Raw genomic sequence first — 25,169 nt, 5'->3', positions numbered from 1 at the left:
TCTCCTCTTTTTTCTTTTTAAAAATATGTAAATCATTTTCCAATAAATGTTGCAAGCATATAACCTTTACATATGTGCCCTTAAAAAATGATTTACTAACACCAGATTCCTGCAAGTAAGATTATTTTTTAAAAAAAGGCTAACCAGCTTTTATCATTATTTGAATATGGAAAAAAATATTGATGGCCTACATTTCAAAAGTTCAAAGGATAAAATGGCATCCTAATATCAGTATCTTATCAACTAGTCCTTTTAGTGATTGGGAAATATAGAAACAAATAGATATAATTACATTTAAGCTAATTGTGTTTTCCATAAATTAGTATATATTGGCACCATGTGTCTTAAGACAGCAGTGACCACTTAGACACATTTTTCTTTTTCTTAACACTTTTTTCCTTATAAAAGTCTGTATCTACATACCTTTCAGGTATAGTTTAGCTTATTGATCCCTTTGAATCTTAGATGAAGTTTTAGAAATGCTTTCTGGAACTGCTTCCTTTGGGGAGTACTCTGAAACCCACAACAGGACCCAGCAGTAGTTCTGACAGAAGGAGAAAGAAAATGACCCAACTTACCGTTTCTAAGGCATTTACACGGTCCTGCAAATAAAGCATAATATATAATTATAAAAACAAAGCCATCAAAATATCATTTCAAGTTTAGTTTTTAGATTTTTCCATTTATCTTCTATTAACATTTTTAACACGTAAAAGATGAAAACTCCTACTCAGGATTATCTCTCTAAGAGAAAAATAGTCATGAAACAATTACTTTTCTCATCTTGACTAGTGTTAGGACTACAAGGTTTAATTTAGCCGTAAACACCATAAATTCAGGCTTAGTTACTAAGTGAAATAGATTTTAAGACTTCTGCATTGGTAAAATTATGTCTATTTAATAAAATATAGCTATTAGATAGATCTGAACATATGAGTCACAACCGGACAATGGTAGTGATATAAAAAAAGGAATTTAGCACATATACTTGCTCTCAGTTAGATATATAGCACAAAGTGCGCTGTCACAGGAGGTCAAGTTCAGACATAAGAATGACATCACCAACTAAAATTAGTAAGTACACGGTTAACTGAAACAAGGCAGGAAAAATAAGAACGATAGGCTACATGCAAGCAGTCCTGAGCCCAGGTGGGTATTCTTTACTTATAGTATCTTAGAAGGATTAACAGACACATTGGTCATTGATAATATTGCTTTAGAAACTAAATGACTAAGAATGATTTCATTCTCAGTCCAACAGCTGTGCCCTCAACTCTTCCCAGAGCTAAACAGCTATATACAAAAAGTTTTTTTAAAAGCTGAATTTGAGAGGAGAGTCTGAAAATTCAAGGAATTGTAAAGCTATCTTTTTTATGAAGATGAAGGCCATTTTTCTATTCTTTCATTTTAAGCAGTTGAAGAAGATATATAAAATCTGGATCTCTCTCTTGTTTAATTAAAATAATCATTTGTGCTAGAGGGTAAGGAGGGAAAATGGTGCAGACAGCCACTGAGCTCAGATCTCTGAGACCCTGCAGACACTGAACCTTGCCCTCCCTGCCCCAGATTCTCCCAGCCTCACCTACCACAGAGGCCTTGCCTTTGAGGATTTCTGTAACCCAGCCTCCAACATTCAGACTGGGAAACTAAGTTGGACATTTCTGCCCCTTTAAACATCTGGCTGTGTGGGCACAAGTTAAATGAATATATTAATATTATGTAAAAGCAGCCCAAAGCAGACTGTTTTTAGCAGTATAATCTGTTTAACTGCATTTTGCTGGCATACTTGAGAGAACCTCACCGTTGCCCCCATAATTTTCATAAAATAACGGTTATTTTATTGGTGACTTGGGTACTGTCACATTTGAGTAGCTCGTAATAAATGCATATAGTGCCTCTAGGGGGCTTTGATCTGTTGTTACCAGGCATCTTATTCACAGTACATCTGGGACAAAACCATTCAGCAAAGCTTTATCATCCTTTGCAGATTGAACAGACCCTCATTAGACAGTCTTTGGGTAGTGCTGCATTTCTATGAACCATCTTGGAAGGCTGAAAATATTTACAGCCACTATTTGGGCCTTAAGTTTTCCCCATACCATGTATTTATGGGGCTCATGTTACTTAGAATTAGCATATTTTAAAACCACACATACAGCTGGTTTGCAATCAGTGATTTCATATGATGCCAAAATGGTACAACTGAATTAAATTGTTTTAATTCATAGCTCAGTGTTCAGGAAAGATAAAATTCATATGATTTATGTATTAGTACCTTCATTTTATTTAAATATTTGTTACAGGATTTTAAAAGGAATGTGTACTGTCATAGACTATGTGTTTGTGTCTTCAAAATTCACATGCTGAAAACCCCAATCCCTAAAGTGATGGCCTCTGGATATATAGCCTTTGGGATGTAATCAGGTCAGGAGGAGACAGCCCTCAGGAGATTAGTGCCCTTCTAAGAAGAGACACAAGAATGCAGGCTTCTCTTTCTGCCCTCTGCCAAACTAAGGCATAATGGGAACATGGCCATCTACAAGCCACGAAGAGGTCCTTCACCAAGAACCGAACCTGCCAGCACCCTGATCTTGGAACTGCCAGCCTCTGCAACTGTGAGAAATGAATGTTTGCTGCTTAAGACACCCAGGCTACAGTCATTTGGTACAGCAGTCTAAGCTGACATGTGCCTAGTCTGTAAGGCTAAAACACAAATGGTGGGGAGACAAAAAAAAATCTCAATTTCATTAAAATATAAAGATCAATAAATAATCTATTTCAATGCAATTTAGTTACATCTGTTTGTCTATAACCTGCTCCATTCCAAAATGGTACTGAAATAGCTTTCAAAGAAAGAATATATATTGAAAAAAATAAGAAAATTAGAGAAACAGGAAATACAGTTCATTAACCGGAATTTAAATAATTTAATCTGCCAATCAACAACAGCTAATAGGATCTCGGTCATTGTTGCCAATTAGTGAGCTTCCTCTAAATTGCAGTTTGGGGCTTTAATTATAGCCTATATAAAAAAAGAAACTACTCCTAATCTTTATGAACTTATTACCTTGCTTTTAAAATTTTAAGAAATGTATTTTGAAATTTAAATGGCTGAAGTTGACTTCTTTTTTGGCAGCCAAGATTAGTTACTATAATTCTGCATATAAAAGAATTAGCCTATTGCAAATCCCTGCTCGCAAACAAAATATCTGCATACTTCTCATGTTCTTATCATTAGAACAGAGGTAATGTAAGCCAGTCTATGAAGAAATACTAGTATATGTCCTGGAATGAATATGCAATTATACCAAAATTGATTTATATTCTCCCTATCCTCTCTCACTCTCACTAGAACTGGACTTGTAGTGTTCTATTGTTGCTGTTTAATCTCCAGTTTTCATTTCAATAAATCTTATCTTAAAGCTCAGTCCACAGGTTCAATACTCTGCCTTCTCTCCCACCACGCACACACTCTCAAGCTTAGATCCTGAAAAGAATTGCTTAAGATACTGAAAGGGGAGTTGGTAGGTGAGATGAGCAGAGAGAGAAGAAAGCCTCCAGAAGTAATAAAGACACTCTCACTATAATGCAATTTCAGGTGGTTTTAATAAATCAGCGGTTCTTATTTTTGTAGTCTTGGACTTTAAGAACTTTTTCCTCAGGAAAATGAACATTATACAAGACACACATAATTTTGCATATACTTTTAGGGGAACTGCAGACTCTCAGAACCCACCCATAGCTGTCCAAGTATTTTACTTAAAATAAAGATACTTGAAATAGGATGTAAGAATTAATCTATTAGACCAAATAAATTATTATATTAGAACAAATCTATTTCTCCTGTATGAAATATTTCTTGACAACAAGTAAAAAAACCATTGCGAGTGGAAGGTTAAAAATCAGAGGAGAAATTTCCTTCAAATATTTTGAAGGAAAAGTTTTAAGGGGAAAAATAGGTTTTATTGTTATCAGGTTTTTTGGTGATTGAAGATTCCCTTTCCCACTATTTTTTAGTGCTATTTTAGAAGGGGAAAGTCTAAGAAAATCACAGTCTTGTCACAGAGAAGGGGCTTGCATAACTCAATAAAGCTATGAGCCACGCCATGCAGGCCACCCAAGACAGATGGGTCACAATGGAAAATTCTGACAAAACATGGTCCACTGGAGGAGGGAATGGCAAACTACTCCAATATTCTTGCTGCAAGAACCACATGAACATAAACAGTATGAAAAGGCAAAAAGATATGATTCCAGAAGATGAGCTCCCACATCGGAAGGTGCCAATATGCTACTGTGGAAGAGTGGAGGGCAATTACTAATAGCTCCAGAAAGAATGAAGTGGCTGGGCTAAAGCAGAAATGACTCTCAGGTGTGGATGTGTCTGGTTGTGAAAGTCAAGTCTGATGCTGTAAAGAACAATATTGCATAGGAACCTGGAATGTTAGGTCCATGAATTAAGGTAAATTGGAAGTGGCCAAACAGGAGATGGCAAGAGTGAACATCAACATTTTAGGAATCAGTGAATTAAAATGGACTGGAATGGGCAAATTTAATTAGATGACCATTATATCTACTACTGTGAGCAAGAATGCCTTAGAAGAAATGGAATAGCCCTAATAGTTAATAAGAGTTTGAAATGTAATGCTCAGGTACAATCTCGAAAGCAATAGAATGATCTCTCTCTGTTTCCAAGGCAAACCATTCAATATCACAGTAATCCAAGTCTACACCTTAACCATTGATGCCAAAGAAGCTGAAGTTGACTGGTTCTATGAAGACCTAGTAGGCCTTCTAGAATTAACACCAACAAAAGATGTCCTTTTCATCAAAGAGGACTGGAATGCAAAAGTAGGAAGTCAAGAGATACCTGGAGTAATAGGCAAGTTTGGCTTTGGAGTACAGAATGACACAGGGCAAATGCTAACAGAGTTCTGTCAAGAGAAAACACTGGTCGTAGCAAACCTCCTCTTCCAACAACACAAGAGATGACTCTACACATGGACATCACCAGATGGTCAATACCAAAATCATATTGATTATATTCTTTGCAGCCAAAGATGAAGAATCTCTATACAGTCCACAAAAACAAGACTGGCAGCTGACTGTGACTCAGATCATCAGCTCCTTATTGAAAAACTCAGGCTTAAATTGAAGAAAGCAGGGAAAACCACTGGGCTACTCAGGTATGTCCTAAGTCAAATCCAGTGAAGGTAACGAACAGATTCAAGGGATTAGATCTGGTAGACGAGAGTGCCTGAAGAACTACGGACACAGGTTTGTGACACTGCACAGGAGGCAGTGATCAAAACCATCTCAAAGAAAAAGATGCAAGAAGGCAAAGTGATTGTTTGGGGAAGCTTTACAAATAGCTGAGGAAAGAAGAGAGCAAAAAGTAAGGGAGAAAGGGAAAGACGTACTCAGCTGAATGCAGAGTTCCAGAGAATAGCAAGGAGACACAAGGCCTTCTTAAGTGACCAATGCAAAGAAACAGAGGAAAACAATAGAATGCGGAAGACTAGATATCTCTTCAAGGAAATTGGAGATATGAAGGGGACATTTCATGCAAAGATAGGCACAATAAAGGACAGAAACAGTATGGATCTAACAGAAGCAGAAAAGATTATAAGAGGTTCAAGAATACACAGAACTATACAAAAAAGGTCTCATGACGAGGATAACCATGATGGTGTCGTCACTCACCTAGAACCAGACATCCTGGAATGTGAAGTCAAGTGGGCCTTAGGAAGCATCACTACGAACAAAGATAGAGGAAGTGATGGAATTCCAGTTCAGCTATTTCAAATCCTAAAAGATGATGATGCTGTGAAAGTGCACTCAATATGCCAGCAAATGGAAAACTTAACAGTGGCCACAGGACTGGAAAAGGTCAGTTTTCATTCCAATCCCAAAGAGGGGCAACGTCAAAGAATGTTCAGACTGCTGCATAACTGTCCTCATTTCACATGCTAGTATGGTTATGCTTAATATCCATCAAGCTAGGCTTCAGCAGAATGTGAACTGAGAACTTCTAGATGGACAATTAGGTTTAGAAAAGGCAGAGGACCCAGGGATCAAATTGCCAACATTCTTTGGATCATAGAGGAAAGCAAGGGAATTAAAGAAAAACATCTACTTCTGCTTCATTGACTATACAAAAGCCTTTGAGTGTGTGGATCACAACAAATTGTGAAAAAATTCTAAAAGAGATGGGAATACCAGACCACATTACCTATCTCCTGAGAAACCTGTAAGCAGGTCAAGATGCAAGAATTAGAACCTTACATGGAACAACTGACTGGTTCAAAATAGGAAAAGGAGTATGACAAAGCTGTATTTTGTTACTCTGTTTATTTAACTTGTATGCAGAGTACATTATGCAAAATGCCGGGCTAGATGAACCACAAGCTAGAATCACGATTGCCAGAAATATCATTAACCTCAGATATGCAGATGATACCACTCCAATGACAGAAAGGGGAGAGGAATGTTGAGTTTTAAACCAGCTTTTTCACTCTCCCCTTTTGCCCTCATGAAGAGTCCAATCACTTCATGGCAAAAAGATGGGGATAAAAATGGAAGCAGTGACAGTTTTACATTCTTGGGCTCCAAAATCACGGCAGATGGTGACTGTAGCCAAGAAATTAAAATGCTTGATCCTTGGAAGGAAAGCTGTGACAAACCTAGACAACATATTAAGGTCTGTATAGTCAAAGCTATGGTTCTTCAGTAGTCATCTACGGACGTGATAGTTGGACCATATTTAAGGCTGAGCACTGAAGTTTGATGCTTTCCAATTGTGGTGCTGGAGAAGACTCTTGAGAGTCCCTTGAACTGCAAGGAGATCAAATCAGTCAATCCTAAAGGAAATCCCCCTGAACATCATTGGAAGGACTGATGCTAAGGCTGAAGGTCCAATACTTTGGCCACCTGATGGGAAGAGTCAACTCACTGGATAAGACCTTGATGCTGGGAAAGAGAGAAGGCAAAAGGAGAAGAGGGCAACAGAGGAGGAGATTGTTAGACAGCACCACTGAGTCAATGGCACGAATTTGAGCAAACTCTGGGAGATAGTAAGGGACAGAGTAACCTGGCGTGCTGCAGTCCATGGGATTAGAGTCAGACATGACTTAGCCACGGAACAACAAGGAGAGAAATGTCTTGATAGCTTATGGTGAACGATGTCGGATTCGTGATCTCCAAAGAAGATTTATCTTTGGGACCAGGGACCAGGCTTTATCACTCAAAAGCTTTTGCGTAGCAGAGTTTTATTAAAGTGAAAAAGGGACACGGAAAGCTTCTGATACAGACATCGGAAGGGGGATGGAGCACGCCCCCCTCGCTAGTCTTAGCAAGGGAGCTATATACTTTTTAAATTAGTTATTACAATAAATGAAGGCAATGTCTCAAGGTTGTAAAGATCTTACTAGACCCATTCCTATAATTTACATTTTAAGGTAACAGGATTAGCCAGAAGGTTTTGAGGAAGGAGAAACTGTCCTCAAGCAGGATATATTATTGTTATATAATCCTTAGTACAGAGTTTAAACTGACTTGTTTGTTGTGTAATCATCAGTTCTGGGCTTAAAGGAAAAAAACATTTTATGTGACTAAGACTAAGGAATGTAGAGAGAAAAAAAGATGTTTGTCCTTTCCCCCTCCTTTACAATTCCAGACCCCAATTTCCGCTTTGAGAGCCCCAGATCCCTTTCTCCTCCTCAGGGACCACATACTTCTTATCAACCTGCCTAGGAATTGACTCTCTTAGTCTAAGAAAAACCTAAAAGGGCAAAATTATTTTAATATTTACTTTTAAGGATTATACTTACAGTCACTGCATAGTCCTGGAGTTACAATGAAGCATACTGTTATTATCCTCTACTGTTAATATTGCAAACCATTTCTAACTGAAAACAATAATGCTAGAAATCACCCTTTAATTTATTTTGGTCTTGACAGATCAAGTGAGGTGAGCTGTATTTTTGGGAGGCCAATAGCACATGTACTGTAAAAAAAGATTTATTTTAACTTTTTATCCCGAGGCTATCAACCTGTCTTGAGCTGTACATATTCCTCTGCTACTTGGTCACAATGGGGTGTACATTAGAATTTATGAATAAACCAAGCAAACTCATTACATCACTGGAGATGGGAACATATTTGTGAGCTAAGTTAGGACATGGGTGCTAAATGGACAGTTGGTATCTGCATTCCTCATCATTAACAGCTTATTTGACTCAGCTGAGCAAATCAACGAACCACACTGGCTCATCCATCTCACCTAAGAAATGAAATAGAGGTTCTTAGGTCTAAATACTCAAGAGTTCTTCTGCTTCTGGTAAGTGTAGTTGTACAGATCTACTGACTTTTTCATGATAACACAGTATTTTTCAAGCATGTTTGAAATATATTTGTTATCAAACAAAAAATGCACGATAATGGCATAAAAATATAACAAGAGTCTCTTCTTTATCCAACTCTAAGAAACAGTACAAGTATAGACTAATTCTGGAAACTTCTCTGGGACTGAAGGGCCATGATGGCCATATAACTTTCAAAAAAAGAAAATCGACAATGAGGACTTCCTCTCATTACTGTTCTAAAAGCACAACGCTTGTCTTCTGGAAGAAAAGTCCACTCAGCTTCTTCACCCAGAGAGAAAACTGCCGAGCTTTTTCCTGCCAATGTTAACTCAGTGCGAAGAACACCCACACCTTACCTGCTGCTTCCTGTATGAAAGATATCAAATGAAAGGCAAATGTGTCCCATTTTTCCTTTATGCATTTCCACATGACAACTCATTACATTCAACAAACTGTCAATCAATTTTTGGTAATTAAAAGAGAAATAATTTCAAATGCATTCTTTTCCATGCATCAAGATATTAGAATGAAAGAACAGGCTTTTATTAACCACTACAAAAGATCACTGTTTCTTGAATTATGCTAGAAATTTAAAATAGATAAAAACTGTAAACAACCACAATGTTGCAACACTAAAATAGAAACAACTTTAAGAGGCAGCATAGCTTGGCTTTGAGCGTACCTGAGTCAATGGTCTATACATAAAACTGCATGCCGTCTATCAAAACTCAGATGAAGTTACTCTGTAGGCTAAAAAAACTTCAGAATGAATGACATTAGAGTAACTTGCAGCGGTTTTCCATTCTCTAGTGTTCAATTTAGCCAGCATTATATACCTACAGTCAATCTTTGTTAACTCATTTCACCAGCTGCTTATGTGTCTTTTCAAATAATCTACTCCAGAGTTCAAAACAGCATAACGAAAAGGCAGCAAAGCAAACCACAGCAAGGCATCAGGATTTTATCTCAAACATTGTCAGTAAGAAAACCCAACATTTGATTTATCAAGAAAAACCAGTTTAAAGGGATGTATCATTTTCTAGCCTAGCAATGATCCTTGCTATCCTTGTGGACTAGAGAATCAGAGCAGGAACTATCACCAAATTTAAGAACAGAGTCAGAGTGGGTGCTCCACATTTCTGATCTGTTCTCTCATCCACTATCATTGCCAAATAGAGAGCTGAGGCAGCCAGCTGGGCTTCTGGAGCTTTCTTCTGCTGTATTCTCAGGCTGGTGATTCGGTTGGTGAGAGTGTTTATTACAAGGTCATTTCTGACTCCTGCACTTTCATTCAACACTATTCAGGAAAAGCTGAGATTGCACTTCCACTGACGTGGGATGTGTACGTGGGTTTGTGGGGGCAGAGGAGAAAGATGAAGAGAGAGATATGGACATGGGGCTCTGCTGGTCGGTTTCAACAGATGTACCCCTGGAAAATGCAGCCAGAAAGCCTAGGGACGGGCTTTGCTTCAGGTTCCTGTAAACACTTCCATTCAACAGTATGAAACTAATACCAAGAAAATCTCAGATTGACCCTTTATGTTTCAGATCACAAAGCAACACATGAGATTTCTCCCCCCACAACCCTGCCCTTTAAAGGGAAGACTCTCTGTTAAGTTTCTTCTTTAACACACAATGTAATATGCTGCACAGGTGTGCACCTACAGGATAAGACTACATCCCAGACGAAGAGCAAAAGACAGAATTCTCTTTCTGCTGGGACTGCTCAGTTCCACAGGGAAACTTCTGGTAACACGCAACAAGAGTTCAGTGAATGACATCTAAGACTGGAGCACAACTAAAAGTTATCTGCAGATAATATAAGGGCTATGATTGTGGTTGGGGTAATGCAAATGACAACCAGTATAATTCCAAAGATTGACTGTCCCCCAAAAGTGATGCAGAAATAGGAGTTGAGTACTAGGGGGAAAAGCTAACAACCCAGAAACCAACATATCATATTTTTTTTTCAAGATTTACATTTTGAGAAATAAAGTACATGTCTCCAGTTGTGAGGCTAGTCATATATCAGCTGAATATGCTCTGAACTCTTATGCAAATCATAGTGCAGTGGTGATTATGGGAAATTTATGAGATTTTTGTTATGCATAACTTATAGAAAACAATAGAATATGCTTTTTTTTTTTCAGGGTGTGTATCTGACTGCCACCAAACATAGCTGATCTAATGCAACTCCCTGAGGTTAACACCCTTGTTTTCCTCAAGTGTACACATCTCTTGGGTTTCCAAGTGAAGAATTTTCACAAGAACACCCATAGAAACACAGAACCCTTTGTCTCAATCTCCTTCCTCTTGAATATTTGACTTTTAGCACTTGTCAGCTACCACACATGTCACATGGCTAAGTCATGAGATGACACAAAGCTAACAGTCCACCTTGGGAATTAAATTGCTTACCTTTGAGCAATTTCAACAATCCACATCCCAGTTTACATGTAGAGTCATTTACTCAATTCCTTCCAGGAATTAAAATATAAGGAACATGGTATTAGAGACTCTCCCATCCTCATACCCATATTCCTTCTGAGAGCTACTGTGTGCAGATCTCTCGCACCATTCTATACAAAGAGAGAGACTACTGTTCAGAATTAACAGTTAAGATATGAAACAGTTGTTTTATTTATAAAATAATATATTTGGCTGACAAAACTCAGGTTTTTCTTGCTTCTAGTTCAGTTTGACAAAGCTTAGAACAATTACTGATCTCCATTTTTTTAAATGTACAAGTATAGGTAGGAAGAAAAAGATGGGCAGAGGATTTAAAACAAGCCTTAGATTATCTGTATTCTGACAATCAATGGTGCACTATTCTTAGCATCTACGAAAACTGGAGGAAAAACCCCAATAACTTAGTTTTCAGTTGAACTTCTGAGAAGCATTCCTGAAGGCTAACTTACCCTGTATGTCCTGAGATAAAGTAGATGTATTTTGACAATTCAGTTCCAAGTATCCTAAGTAGTCTACCTATGAAATACTTAACTGCTTTTTCTCCAAATTGAGCTTCTTTCTGATTTTTCATTGCAGTCTGACTAGCATCTTCCAAAGGTGGCATTTTAAATAGTAGCTTTGGCTGTTTAAGAGAGAATGTAAGTAAAGAAAAAGTGTTGGCAAGCTCTATTATCTTGAAATAACTTAAAGCACTATAAATAGTAATAGCTATAAAAGTAACACTAAGAGGATCATAATAATTTCTAATGATTTTTAAAGTTTCTGCATTTAGAGAAAATGACATCACATAGGATTTTAAAATGTTCTCTGAAATAACTGGCTACCCAAATGAAAGTCACAAATTTTAGGGAAAACATTATTTGAATTTTAAAATATTTTATTCTCCAGGATTATAAATAAAAGAGTAGTGATTCATTTCAAAATATCCCCAGTTGTTTTGTTTTCAAGATCATCCCTGGAGGTAACTGATCCCAGATTCCAAAGACTATGGAATGAAAGAGCAAATAAGATGTGAATTGTTGGCAGATGTATGTGGGCAGTTTTAGCTAGTAATGAAAGCTATTTAACACTAATAACCTTACCTGTGGATAATGGACCACTAATGCAGTGTGATTCTACAGTTCAGGAAGGTCTGACTGAATACCCCAAATTATGCTTTCCTTCAATTTGCAAAATTATTTAAAATTCTACCAACAGAAATTTATTCTTTGAGGAAGAATTCAAACATTAATTCCCCCTCACCAGTTCATCTTTCAAAAGACAGACATTCTTGAGATTGAAAACCATTAAAGTTTAGTTTACTCCAAGGCAGGGGTCAGCAAGGAAGGACAGTAGGTCACTCCAACCTGCTGCCTGTCTTTATAGGCCCACCAGCTAAGAATGGTTTTCACATTTTTATTTGGTTGGAAAACAATCAATACTTCACAACATGTCAATATTATAAGAAACTTAAATTTCACTTTCCATAAAGAAAGTATTGTTAGAATATAGCCCACTCATTTCTTTACATACTTTATATGGCTGTTTTCACTCTATGATGTCAGGGTTGAGTTGCTGCATGAGAGAGTATGGCCTGTGAAAGTATGCCAATATTTAGAACCTGGTCCTTTACAGGAAGTCTGGCCACCTTCTTTTCTAAGGTGTTGGTATCCTATGAGAATTACTTCCAGTCTCACAGAGGTCACCCTGGAGCAAACCTTGTAAGGTTCTCGAAGGAAAAGACAAGGTGAGACATACTGACCAGGGATAAGAAAATAAAGTAAGAACCAAAAAAATTTTATTCAACTTTTAAACCATTCCTCAGGCCATATAAGTTTCTTTATCTCTTTTATCCACCATTTGTTCTTTCCTTCTGGTGTCTTTCCCTACTTCATTGCTTCCTTTCTTGTTATCTCCCTCCCTTCCACTCATTTATTCATTTAATTAATATACCCATTCATCCATGTTTATTGACAGATACACTATGATAGACACTGAGTACACAGTTATCAACAAGAAAGATAAGGTCTCCCTGCCTTCACAGAGCCTACATATCAAAGGAGAAGACAGGGACATGAATGGAGCCGATATCCAGGAACTGTGATGGAGGGTCAGGGCAGAGGTTGGCTTTAGACAGGTTAATTAGGTTTAGTTCCCAAGAAGAGGTGATATTTGAGCAGAGACTCTAAAGGATGAAAAAGAGCTATCATTGAGAGAGTGAAGGGAAAAGCATTATGTACAGTGAGAGGGGGTAGCAAAGGCACAGGTCCTGGCATAGGAAAGAATTTCATTAGTTTAATGAATAAAAAGACACTGGAATGTGCATTGTGGTTGCTAAGGAAAACACTCCTCTAAATTGCCACTATCATAAGAAGCAACACTATTTATTACAAGCTTATTATTTGCAAAAACTGTATTGGGTGTTTCTCATGTGTGTTCTCATTTAATGCTCACAAAAACCCTCAGTAGGTGAAAATTATTAATTTCATTCATTTAAGTCAGAGAAACAGACTTCAATCATATATGTACTTTAAATTTTACATTGTAATTAAATGTTGGCACTTAGACTATAATCTGGGTCCACCTGACTCAAAGGAGTCTATACTAACTCTGAGAGGCAAGTTGAAGTGTGTGTATGTATATATGGGTATGGATGTATATGTGTGTATATATATGTGTATTTGTTTATTTAACAGATCTACAGAATGGAGTAGTGGAAATACCACTTGCTGACAGTGCAGTTTTATGAGCAAATAGTCAATAAATGGCAGGGTTACCATCAGGGGTATTTTTATATGCATATTACATTCCAGTAGGATATCCTGGAAAACTCTTCTAGAGTCTTTTCTCAAAATTACACAGGCCAGAAGAGCATTCTAAAAACCTCATTTTTGACAGATGTCATGCAACAGTGTTACAAAACACTATATCACAATAAAATATAATGTTCAAATAAAAACCATTAACTGTATACTTTTTAATATTTATTTCACTGTGTAATAAAAAGGATTATATTTTTGCCATGACTTTCTCAAGTAGGTTGCAACTCTTTCTGACTTCTGGGTCTGACATTAGGCCACCTGAAAACACACAGTCAATACCAGGAGGGAAACAGCAGAAGAAGGATATAGGAAAGCAAAGATCTACACTTAATTAGCACTGATGTTGTGCAGTTAAATGGCACCTCTATAGTGCTGGTCTCTCAGTTCTTTTAGATCTGAGCTACAGATTAGATTCATCACTGAGCTCATAAATGGTCTCTTTCCTTCAACCTGGTTCCGTTTGTGACAAATTTATTAGTTCTCTCTAACAATGTAATGAGAACCACGGGTTTCAAATATAACCAGAATGTAGTAAAGGCATGGAATCCCTTGTAGGTAGTATGTTTTTATTTTATTTTATGGGAAAATATAGAAATATTACTAATAGACATCAAATGTTATTTATTAGCATGTTAATAAGGCTTTACACTTTTAAAAGTAAACACTGAACTTCTAACAAATTAAACTTAGAATAGTAAGATACTCTGGCAAAGGAATGCACTTCAGAATTAATTTTTTACAACCAAAATAATTACAAATTAGGATAAAAGGACAAAGAGATAAAAGGAGACGCTTATTAGTCATTCTTTCAGCTCAGTTTAGTTCTATGGCATTTCGCACAATTTAAAATTTATGCAAACGTTTTCAGTGTTGCCTTTAATTTTTGCCAGAATATTTTGAACCTGGTTTAAAACTGAAATTGAAGAAGCCTAAGGAGGGCTTTAATAACAACTTTCTTCAGTCTGTTTATTTAAAACATGATGAATAAGCAAAAAGAAAAGGTGCAGAATTGAAAAGAAAAATGATCCTTTCTCCTTAGAAGTGTTTGGGATTACTGGATTGCTAGTAATCATGCACCAGGAACTGAAATCTTCCTCACGTATTCACAGCCAGATACACAGCAACACTGGTAAGTCAGTCTACACATGTAAGCTGAGGGTCTAGGGGTTTATACGTAGATTTAAAGTTACAGAAAGGCAGGAAGAAGTTTCACTAATAATACCCCAGCGTCGCCTGACTTATCTAACGCACGCTCTCAAATTTGTGTCACTACTTACAGTCTTTTCTCTTGAGGGGGTTAGTTAGTATTTTACCACAGTTCAGTTCAGTCGCTCAGTCGTGTCTTACTCTTTGCGACCCCATGGATTGCAGCACACCAGGCTTCCCTGTCCATCACCAACTCCTGGAGCTCATTCAAGTTCATGTCCATTGAGTTGGTGATTTTACCACAATAAATGCTTTATTTGTTTGATGATAAATTAAATGGAAAAAAATTAAAGATGTTTAAAGGCAGAAATGCCAGGAACCCAAACAAAAAGTGAAGAAATTCTGTCCTCCAGAAGGTCATGAGGCACGTGAGTACAGGAGCACAGAAGATGGCAAGCGAATTCTAACACAAGTACTAGCCCTGCCGCTTACTGGCTGAACAAGCTACGCACCTTAGGCTTTTTATCTATAAATGAGAACAAAATTATCTTACAGATTGTGGCAAGGAACAAATGACATACATGCAGAAGTTTTAGCAGTTTTAGCACAGTGTATAACACAAAAGAATTGCTTGGTAGCTACTAACATTATGCATTAAGAAGACAGAGGGTGACTTTTTTTTTTTTCCCCTCTTCTCCTTTAACATAGAGATCATCACCCTCTGGGATTGATTTAGCACAATCTTGATAGGAATTATGACCAACCTAGATAGTTGTGACCAACCTAGTTAGTATATTCAAAAGCAGATACATTACTTTACCGACTAAGGTCCGTCTAGCCAAGGCTATGGTTTTTCCTGTGGTCATGTATGGATGTGAGAGTTGGACTGTGAAGAAGGCTGAGCGCCGAAGAATTGATGCTTTTGAACTGTGGTGTTGGAGAACACTCCTGAGGGTCCCTTGGACTGCAAGGAGATCCAACCAGTCCATTCTGAAGGAGATCAACCCTGGGATTTCTTTGGATGGAATGATGCTAAAGCTGAAACTCCAGTACTTTGGACACCTCATGCGAAGAATTGACTCATTGGAAAAGACTCTGATGCTGGGAGAGATTGGGAGCAGGAGGAGAAGGGGACGACCCAGGATGAGATGGCTGGATGGCATCACTGACTGGATGGAAGTGAGTCTGAGTGAACTCCGGGAGATGGTGATGGACAGGGAGGCCTGGCATGCTGCGATTCATGGGGTCGCAAAGAGTCGGACATGGCTGAGCGACTGAACTGAACTGAACTGAACTGATAGGAATTAACAAAGGCTAAATAAGTATTTGCTAATAGACTGAACCATAACATGAGTGAGTTTCCAAGATCCCAGACTAGGGAAATGCTCTGTTTATTTACATTCTGGAAAATCAGCCAGGCATGGGAATGGGAGATAGCCCTTGATGTGAGAACTATTGATATCCGATTGATATGTAGAACCTTGGAGATTTGTTTTATGAGTCAATAGAAATCGCTTCACCCGGAAATGTATCACTGCTGAGCATTTATTTCCAAATGTGCTGTACATCACCATCATTAGAGTACTGCTTTTCACAACTGTCATTGTTATCAAGAGATAAATTAGATAAACATAGAGAAAACAATTTATTCTTGCTGTTCAGTCAATCAATTGTGTCCGACTCTTTGCAACCCCATAGACTGTAGCACACCAGGCTTCCCTGTCCTTCACCATCTCCCAGAGCTTGCTCAAACTCATGCCCATTGAGTCAATGACGCCATCCAACCATCTCATCCTCTGTCATCCCCTTCTCCTCCTGCCTTTCTTTCTTTCTTTCTCAGCATCAGGGTCTTTTGCAATGAGTCAGTTCTTCATATCAGGTGGCCAAAGTATTGGAGTTTCAGCTTCAGCATCAGTCCTTTCAGTTAATGTTCAGGACTGATTTCCTTTAGGATGGACTGGTTTGATCTCCTTGAGTCCAAGGTACTCTCAAGAGTCTTCTGCAACACCACAGTTCAAAAGCATCAGTTCTTCAGTGCTCAGCCTTCTTTACTGCCTAACTCACATCCATACATGACTACCGGAAAAACCATAGCTTTGACTAGACGGATCTTTGTTGGCAAAGTAATGAATGTCTCTGCTTTTTAATCTGCTGTCTAGGTGGGTCAAAACTTTTCTTTCAAGGAGCAACCGTCTTTGAATTTCATGGCTGCAGTCAACATCTGTAGTGATTTTGGAGCCCCCGCAAAATAAAGTCTGTCACTGTTCCCATTGTTTCCCCATCTATTTGCCATGAATTGATGGGATGAATTGCCATGATCTTAGTTTTCTGAATGTTAAGTTTTAAGCCAACTTTTTCACTCTCCTCTTTCATTTTCATCAAGAGAACACAATGTTAAGACATAAATGTTTGTGTTCCCCAGAATTCACAGGTTGAAATCTCAATCTCCAATGTGATGCTATTAGAAGCTGGGGTCATTGGGAAGTGATCAGGTCAGAGGTGGAGCCCTCATGAAAGGATCATGCCCTCATCAATGAGACTCCAGCTTGCTCTCTGTCTGCTATGAACCAGAAAGAAGGCTGGATACGGAATTTGAATCTGCCAACATAAATACTGAATACAGATAGTGAATCGGCCTTGATCTTACACTTCCTGACCCTCAGAACTGTGGGAAACAATCGTTTCCAGTTTAAACTACTCAGTCCATGGTATTTTTGTCATAGCAACCAGAATGGACTAAAACAGCCTAATGGTAGGCTGTCCGAAGTCTGAGGCTGATCTCGGGATGTGACCTGAGAAGAACAAGCAGATACACATGGTGGAGTGTGGTCTTGAACTGATCACTTACACTGCAACCCAAATGAAACTATCCCAAGTTGTAAGGTGATAGCTCACTCTGGAAATGTGGACAAAACTCCCAGCCAAACTCAGCACTGGGAAACATCATAACAGGCTTGATGGTTTTCATTTTTCACACGAAGGCTTAAGTTGCTCTCTGAGCTTAGACTGTGATGAAGGGACAAGGTGATGTATTCTGGAAGTATGGCTTTTTATGATGTCAACTGCAAAGGGGCTGGTGTATAGAGACAGATAAAATAAATCCCAGCCTTGTGGCAGCAATTTATAAAATCTATGACACATATTTAGTTCATTTTCACTACTGAGGTTTTTAGCAAACTTTCTGTACAGGGTAATATTTGGGCTTTAGAGTTCAAAGACTACATTTTGTCTTTGCATTTTAAAAATATTTCCAAATAGCATCGTTTTTTAGAAACTTTTTAAGAAGTCTGATTCAAGGAGAGTGCTGAATCTTGAGGACTTACACTTTTTATCTCTTTGGATAAACAGAACCAGCCATGGTTTTATACTTTTTTATTCTAAAAAGAAAACAATCCAGTCAATCAACTTCCATACACTCGGATACAAGAATAGTTCACTCTCAAGGTATTCTATTTTCTACTTTTATTCTGTCATAAATTTGGAATTAAAATTAAGTTGCAAATTTCAGTTAAAATAAGATGATAAAATTTAATGATCACTAAAATTTCAAGTGGAATCTATTTTACTGGGCTTGGTTCTCTGCTCTCCTGAGGCCTCTTGATATAGTACATTGAAGTCTGCAAATCTAATTGGCTGAGAACCCTGCCTGACCCTAATATAGACTTCTAATGTTTTATCTCTGCTGAGAACTCATACCAAATTTAAGGCTTGTTAAGTCTCTTCACCTTTTGAGAAAACAGGATTTTAATGAACCATTAAGTCATCTAGCCCTGAAAGGGGCGAAGTGTTGCCAATGGTCCATCACCCATAATAACCCAGGTGTTGTTTTAAGTCACTGCTTAGGCCCATTATTCTTTAATCATACATCAGAAAAAAAAAAAAAAGAAAAAGAAACAGTTACACAGAGAGATCCACCTACATTTTGAAGAATGCATCTTGGGAAGAATAAGTTCATATGCATTACGTTTCTGTTTCTGGAAACTGTAGAAGCTCCATTATAACTTTCATGAGTCATCCGAAGGATAAGGAAGATACTGAATTTACCTTCCAGTTGAATAAAGCCTTAAATAGTCCATTCCAATTTATCAATTTACTCAAATTGGGACTCCTAAAAATGTACTTTAGTATCTCCTAAGCAATTTAGAATCCCTGGGGAAATTTAAATTTCTTTTACCAAACCCTCAACTCTTCTGGAGATCCAGCAGTAGAATGGAACACCCCATATCACCCTCACTGTCCTTTCTGAAGTAATGCAGGGATTCTCAGCTATCCCTAGCCCCACTTTCTTCCCAAATCACCAAAATCCCCAAACCACTATGGAGTTTGAAAATCCAGGTCGGGCTTTCTACAGTCAGGCAGGATGATTGACAGCAATAGCCCAGTTTATAACATGGCTGCTCACTAGGGGAAGACTGGCCATCCATTGGGACTACTGGCTTAACACCCTATACTGTCAGCCTCTGGCAGGGCAATTCATTTGCCTGGGTCAGTTTTCTGTCTTTGGTGGTTTTTCTTGCCCAGTTTATCTCCAGTGAAGTGACTGCTAGCTCTACACTGGAAGTCTTTTCCATATTATAACATACTCATTAATATTTATTAGACTTGCTCCAAAAGAACCAAGAAATTTGAGTTTAATTTTTTTTTTCAAAACAGCACACTGCCATAGGCTACTCTATAAGCAGTTGAAATGAAGTAATGACTGAGAAAAAGATTATCTTCTCTTTCTGGCTCATTTCAAATGCTTTTGCCTAAGCACTATTAAAATGACAAAAACAAAATTGCCCACCTGCCCCTTCACTCTCAAAACATATCTAAAAAAATTAATCAAATCCTTCAAATGGAAGAACCCAGACTATTTTTAAAAGTTATCTAGGAGAGAAATTAACTATAATTATGGGTCATTTGAAAAACAAGTCAATAATGCCACTTAATGTCCTTCAATGCCAAAGCTTCTGAAATGCCGTAAAAATAGTACTGTTTCAAAAAACGTAAATCCAATTTTTAAAAACTAAATGAAGGATTCATCTCATTTTAAATGAAAGTACTGATACTGAAGAAAGTCTCCAGAAATACTTGTGACATTTATAGATCCTGCTATTAAAATGTTCCCTATTTCTGCAAATAATGAAACTGCTATTCACGTGTAGCCCATATACTCAATTCCATCACTGCCACATGCACCTGTTTTCCCTTTATCATTATACTTAGTAGCTATCCAAAGACTTAACACATCCCTTAGCAAAATCGTAACTGCCCAGTGGAAGGGAGGGGAGGGGAGGGGAAGGAGACGGTGCGGGAGGGGGTCCATGAGTGCAGGTCTCAGGAGGGCAGCGACGTCTCTCCTTTCAATGCCCAGCGTGCAGTGCACAGCTGGTGCAGAGCAGGTGGAAATAAACAGTCCACATGTGGAATTGTTATTTTGGAGGACCTGCCAGATACCAAGGTTTACATTTCTAATCATAGTTAATCCTCTCAATGGGCTTATAAAGTCAGCAATATTACTAGCCCTAATTTAAGGACATGAATACTGCTTAAATGACCTAAGGATGGCCTAGTAAAAGACACAGATGAATAAGAAAAATCATGTTCATAATCATCTATTTTTATATCATTTAAAAGAAAACCAAAACAATCAGATGATGGTAAGTTAGCATAAGAGCAGGGGCATAATCATATTTCAGATACTCTGTTAAGTGACTGTCATAGGTAGCAATTTGAAGCTTTTCGTAACTAAGCATAATACTGTTTTGGTGTGCTCTGCATTCTGGGATTCACAAAGCGACAAGGGGGAAAGCAAGAAATTGATGAGGGATGAACCAGGTAGGCTGGAGATTTTAAAACTAAAAACAAATACAGCAGCAACACCTACCACTAGCAGCCATCACAAGCAAGGTGGCAGTCACTGAATACTTCTCAATTACATTGAAGAAAAATGTATTATCTTTTGTGTATATTTAAAATGTTTCAGCTAATTTGCAGCAGATTAAGTAAGGGATTTGCTTATTTCAATGTACCTCAAACTCACATGCAAATAGCACTGTGATAACAGCACCACACATTTATAGTCAAAAACAATACTTGGTTTTTAAGAAGAGCAGTACACAATGTAACTGCAAATGAATGACACAAAAAAGAAAAAAAACAGACAGTGCTAAGCTCCAGTGAAGGATTTTGGTAATTGCCAGATGCATTGTAAAAATCATTGTCAAATATGTTTCTCTCCACTGTTTGTGATTCCTCTAAAGAATGAAAAAGAAAATCCTCTCTGTTGCCCCACACCCCCTCCACCATTTGATCCTTTCCTATTCCCATACACAACAAATAACTCACTTATTGACATTTTGTTCCAGTTCTACTTTCAAGGTAGGAGAAGACAGCAGGATAGAGAGGAGGGGGAGTAAAAGTAAGTGTGTGTGTGTGTGTGCATGTGCACGCACGTGCATGCGTGTGTGCATACAGGAGTGACAGAACATGGAAGTCGACTACCAATTAAAAAAAAAAATTCTAGTACAGGGATGGTTGTTGCTATGTTAATGGGTAGACCTCACAGAGAATCAGGAAATCATTTCAGTTCACTCGCTCAGTCGTGTCCGACTCTTTGAGACCCCATAAATCGCAGAATGCCAGGCTTCTTGGTCCATCACCAACTCCCGGAGCTTACTCAAATTCATGTCCATTGAGTCGGTGATACCATCCAACCATCTTATCCTCTGTCGTCTGGTTATTCTCTCACCTTCAATCTCTCCCAGAATCACTGTCTTTTCCAAGGAGTCAGTTCTTTGCATCAGGTGGCCAAAGTATTAGAGTTTCAGCTTCAGCATCAGTCCTTCTAATGAATATTCAGGATTGATTTCCTTTACGATGGACTGGGTGGATCTCCCTGCAGTCCAAGGGACTCTCAAGACTCTTATCCAACACCACAGTGCAAAAGCTTCAATACTTCGGTGCTCAGTTTTCTTTATAGTCCAACTCTCACATCCATACATGACCACAGGAAAAATCATACTTTTGACCAGACATATCTTTGTTGGCAAACTAATGTCTCTACTTTTTAATATGCTGTCAAGGTTGGTCATAACTTTCCTTCCAAGGAGTAAGCATCTTTTAATTACATGGCTGCAGTCACCATCTGCAGTGATTTTGGTGCCTAAGAAGATAAACTCTGACACCGTTTCCATTTTTTCTCCATCTGTTTGCCATGAAGAGATGGGACCAGATGCCATGATCTTAGTTTTTTGAATGTTGAGCTTTAAGCCAATTTTTTCCCTCTCCTCTTTCACTTTCATCACGGGGCTCTTTAGTTCTTCTTCGCTTTCTGTTATATGGGTGGTGTCATCTGCATATCTGAGGTTATCAATACTTCTCCCAGCAATCTTGATTGCACTATCTGCTTCATCCAGCCCGTCATTTCTCATGATGTACTCTCCATATAAGTTAAATAAGCAAGGTGACAATATACAGCCTTCACGTACTCCTTTCCCGATTTGGAACCAGTCTGTTGTTCCATGTCCAGTTCTAACTGTTGCTTCCTGACCTACATACAGATTTCTCAGGAGGCAGGTCAGGTGGTCTGGTATTCCCATCTCTCAAAGAATTTTCCACGGTTTGTTGTGATCCACACAGTCAAAGGCTTTGGCGTAGTCAATAAAGCAGAAGTAGATGTTTCTGTGGAACTCTTGCTTTTTCCATGATCCAGCAGATGTTGGCAATTTGACCTGTTCCCTCTGCCTTTTCTAAAACCAGCCTGAACATATGGAAGTTCACGGTTCACGTACTGCTGAAGCCTGGCTTGGAGAATTTTGAGCATTACTTTGCTAGCAAGTGAGGTGAGTGCAATTGTGTGGCAGTTTGAACATTCTTTAGCATTGCCTTTCTTAGGGATTGGAATGAAAACTGACCTTTTCCAGTCCTGTGGCCACTGCTGAGTTTTCCAAATTTGCTGACATATTGAGTGCAGCACTTTCACAGGACCATCTTTTAGGATTTGAAAGAGCTCAGCTGGAATTCCATCCCCTCCACTAGCTTTGTTCGTAGTGATCCTTTCTAAGGTCCACTTGGCTTCGCATTCCAGGATGACTGGCTCTAGGTGACTGATCATACCATCATGGTTATCTGGGTCATGAAGATTTTTTTGTATAGTTCTTTTGTGTATTCTTGCCACCTCTTCTTAATATCTTCTGCTTCTGTTAGGTCGAACCATTTCTGTCCTTTATTGTGCCCATCTTTGCAAGAAATGTTCCCTTGGTAGCTCTAATTTTCTGGTAAAGATCTCTAGTCTTTCCCATTCTTTTGTTTTCCTCTATTTCTTTGCACTGATGACTGAGGAAGGCTTTCTTATCTCTCCTTGTTATTCTTTGGAATTCTGCATTCAAATGGGTATATCTTTCCCTTTCTCCTTTGCCTTTTGCTTCTCTTCTTTTCTCAGCTATTTATAAGGCCTCTTGGGACAACCATTTTGCCTTTTTGCATTTCTTTTTCTTGGGGATGGTCTTGATCACTGCCTCTTGTACAATGTCACAAACCTCTGTCCATAGTTCTTCAGGCACTCTATCAGATCTAGGCCATTGAATCTATTTGTCACTTCCACTGTATAATCGTAAGGGATTTGATTTAGGTCATACCTGAATGGTCTAGTGGCTTTCCCTAATTTCTTCAATTTAAGTCTGAACAGGTGCCTATGAATAAGAGACGAGTAGGATGGTATTCAGGCTTCCCTTTTGGCTCCATCTGCAGTGCAGGTGACCTGGGTTTGATTCCTGGCTTGGGAAGATCCCCTGGAGAAGGGAATGCCAATCTACTCCAGTATTCTTGCCTGGAGAATTCCATGGACAGAGGAGCCTAGAGGGTTACAGTCAGACATACCTAAACAATTAACACACACACACACAAAGTTGTATTCATTTGTTATTTAGTCAAATTTAATAGCGCCGTGAAATGATGCTTTTGAACTGTGGTTTTGGAGAACACACTTGAGAGTCCCTTGGACTGCAAGGAGATCCAACCAGTCAATCCTAAAGGAAATCAGTCCTGAATATTCATTGGAAGGACTGATGCTGAAGCTGAAATTTCAATACTTTGGCCACCTGATGTGAAGAGCTGACTCCCTGGAAAAGACCCTGATGCTGGGAAAGATTGATGGTGGGAGGAGAAGGGGACGACAGAGGATGAGATGGTTGGATGGCATCACCGACTCGATGCACATGAGTCTGAGTAAGCTCCGGGAGTTGGTGATGGGCAGGGAGTCCTGGCGCGCTGCAGTCCCTGGGGACATGACTGAGCTACTGAACTGAACTGAGTGAGTAGTTACTATGTGAGACACTATGCTACCCAGGTGATTTTTTGCAAAAGTGAATGACTTATTTCATAAATGACAGGAAATTACAGTTTTTATTTTAAAATATTAGCTAAGTGGATTCAAAGACTGAATAATTTTTTATTCAGGTAATATATTTCTTAGGCTTCCTAACATTATACTCTCTAGAATTTATTTTCTTTAGATCTTAGACTTCTTTGCAGGATTTTCATCCTTAGCTGATATTTAAGTGTTGGTGCTCCACAGGGTTAAGTTTTAATTTTTTTTATCCAACATACTTCCCTGAGTGTTCTCATGGATCCTATGACTTTTAGCATCATCTATAATATATTGAGACCAGAACTGATGACACCAAATTCCACACATCCAGTTCAACATAGGAACCCTTCTCTTACCATTGTTCCCTGGATAGTTTTAAGGCACCCAAACCCAAATACCATGAAAGTGAACTAATCAACTCCCCCTTATCTCACATTCATCCATGAAGTTGCCCAATTAAGAAACCTAAATGTCATTCTTAACTCTTTCTTTTAAACTTCCTAACAATCTAAAAATACTTTCCTGGTGACTCAGTTGGTAAAGAATCTGCTTGCAATGTGGAAGATTCCCGCATTGGGAAGTTCGATACCCCGGTTGCGAAGATCCCCTGGAGAAGGGAATGGCAACCCACTCCAGTATTCTTGCCTAGAGAAGTCCATGGACAGAAGAGCCTTATCCTCATCCATCAGAGGACAGATAAAATGAAAACCACAGTCACAGAAAACTAACCAAACTGATCACATGGATCACAACCTTGTATAATTCAGTGAATTACGAGCCATGCTGGGCACGGTCACCCAAGGTGGACAGGTCATGGTGGAGAGTTCTGACAAAATATGGTCCACTGGAGAAGGGAATGGCAAACCACTTTGCCTTGAGAACCCATAAACAGTACAAAAAGGCAAAAAGATAGGACACTGAAAGATGAACTCCCCAGGTCAGTAGGTACCAAAACGCTAATGGAGATCAGTGGAGAAATAACTGTAGAAGGAATGAAGAGCCAAAGCAAAAACAGCACCCAGCTGTGAAAATGACTGG

The 25,169-nt window shown here is 38.5% G+C and overlaps 1 protein-coding gene across 1 annotated transcript in view; it reads right to left on the bottom strand.

Moving 5' to 3' along the window:
- Positions 1–25,169, bottom strand: part of CEP128 (centrosomal protein 128) — a 441,766-nt gene that overhangs the window by 68,646 nt on the left and 347,951 nt on the right. Inside the window, exon 19 of the mRNA XM_068966164.1 lies at positions 579–602. Within this exon, the coding sequence (XP_068822265.1) occupies positions 579–602 (24 nt within the window). The remainder of the gene's footprint in view (positions 1–578; positions 603–25,169) is intronic.

Source organism: Capricornis sumatraensis, chromosome 2 (genome assembly GCF_032405125.1).
Source record: "Capricornis sumatraensis isolate serow.1 chromosome 2, serow.2, whole genome shotgun sequence".
Classification (NCBI taxonomy): Eukaryota; Metazoa; Chordata; class Mammalia; order Artiodactyla; family Bovidae; genus Capricornis; species Capricornis sumatraensis.
The sequence above is the reverse complement of the archived record's forward strand: the minus strand, read 5'-3'. Positions and strand labels throughout refer to the sequence as shown.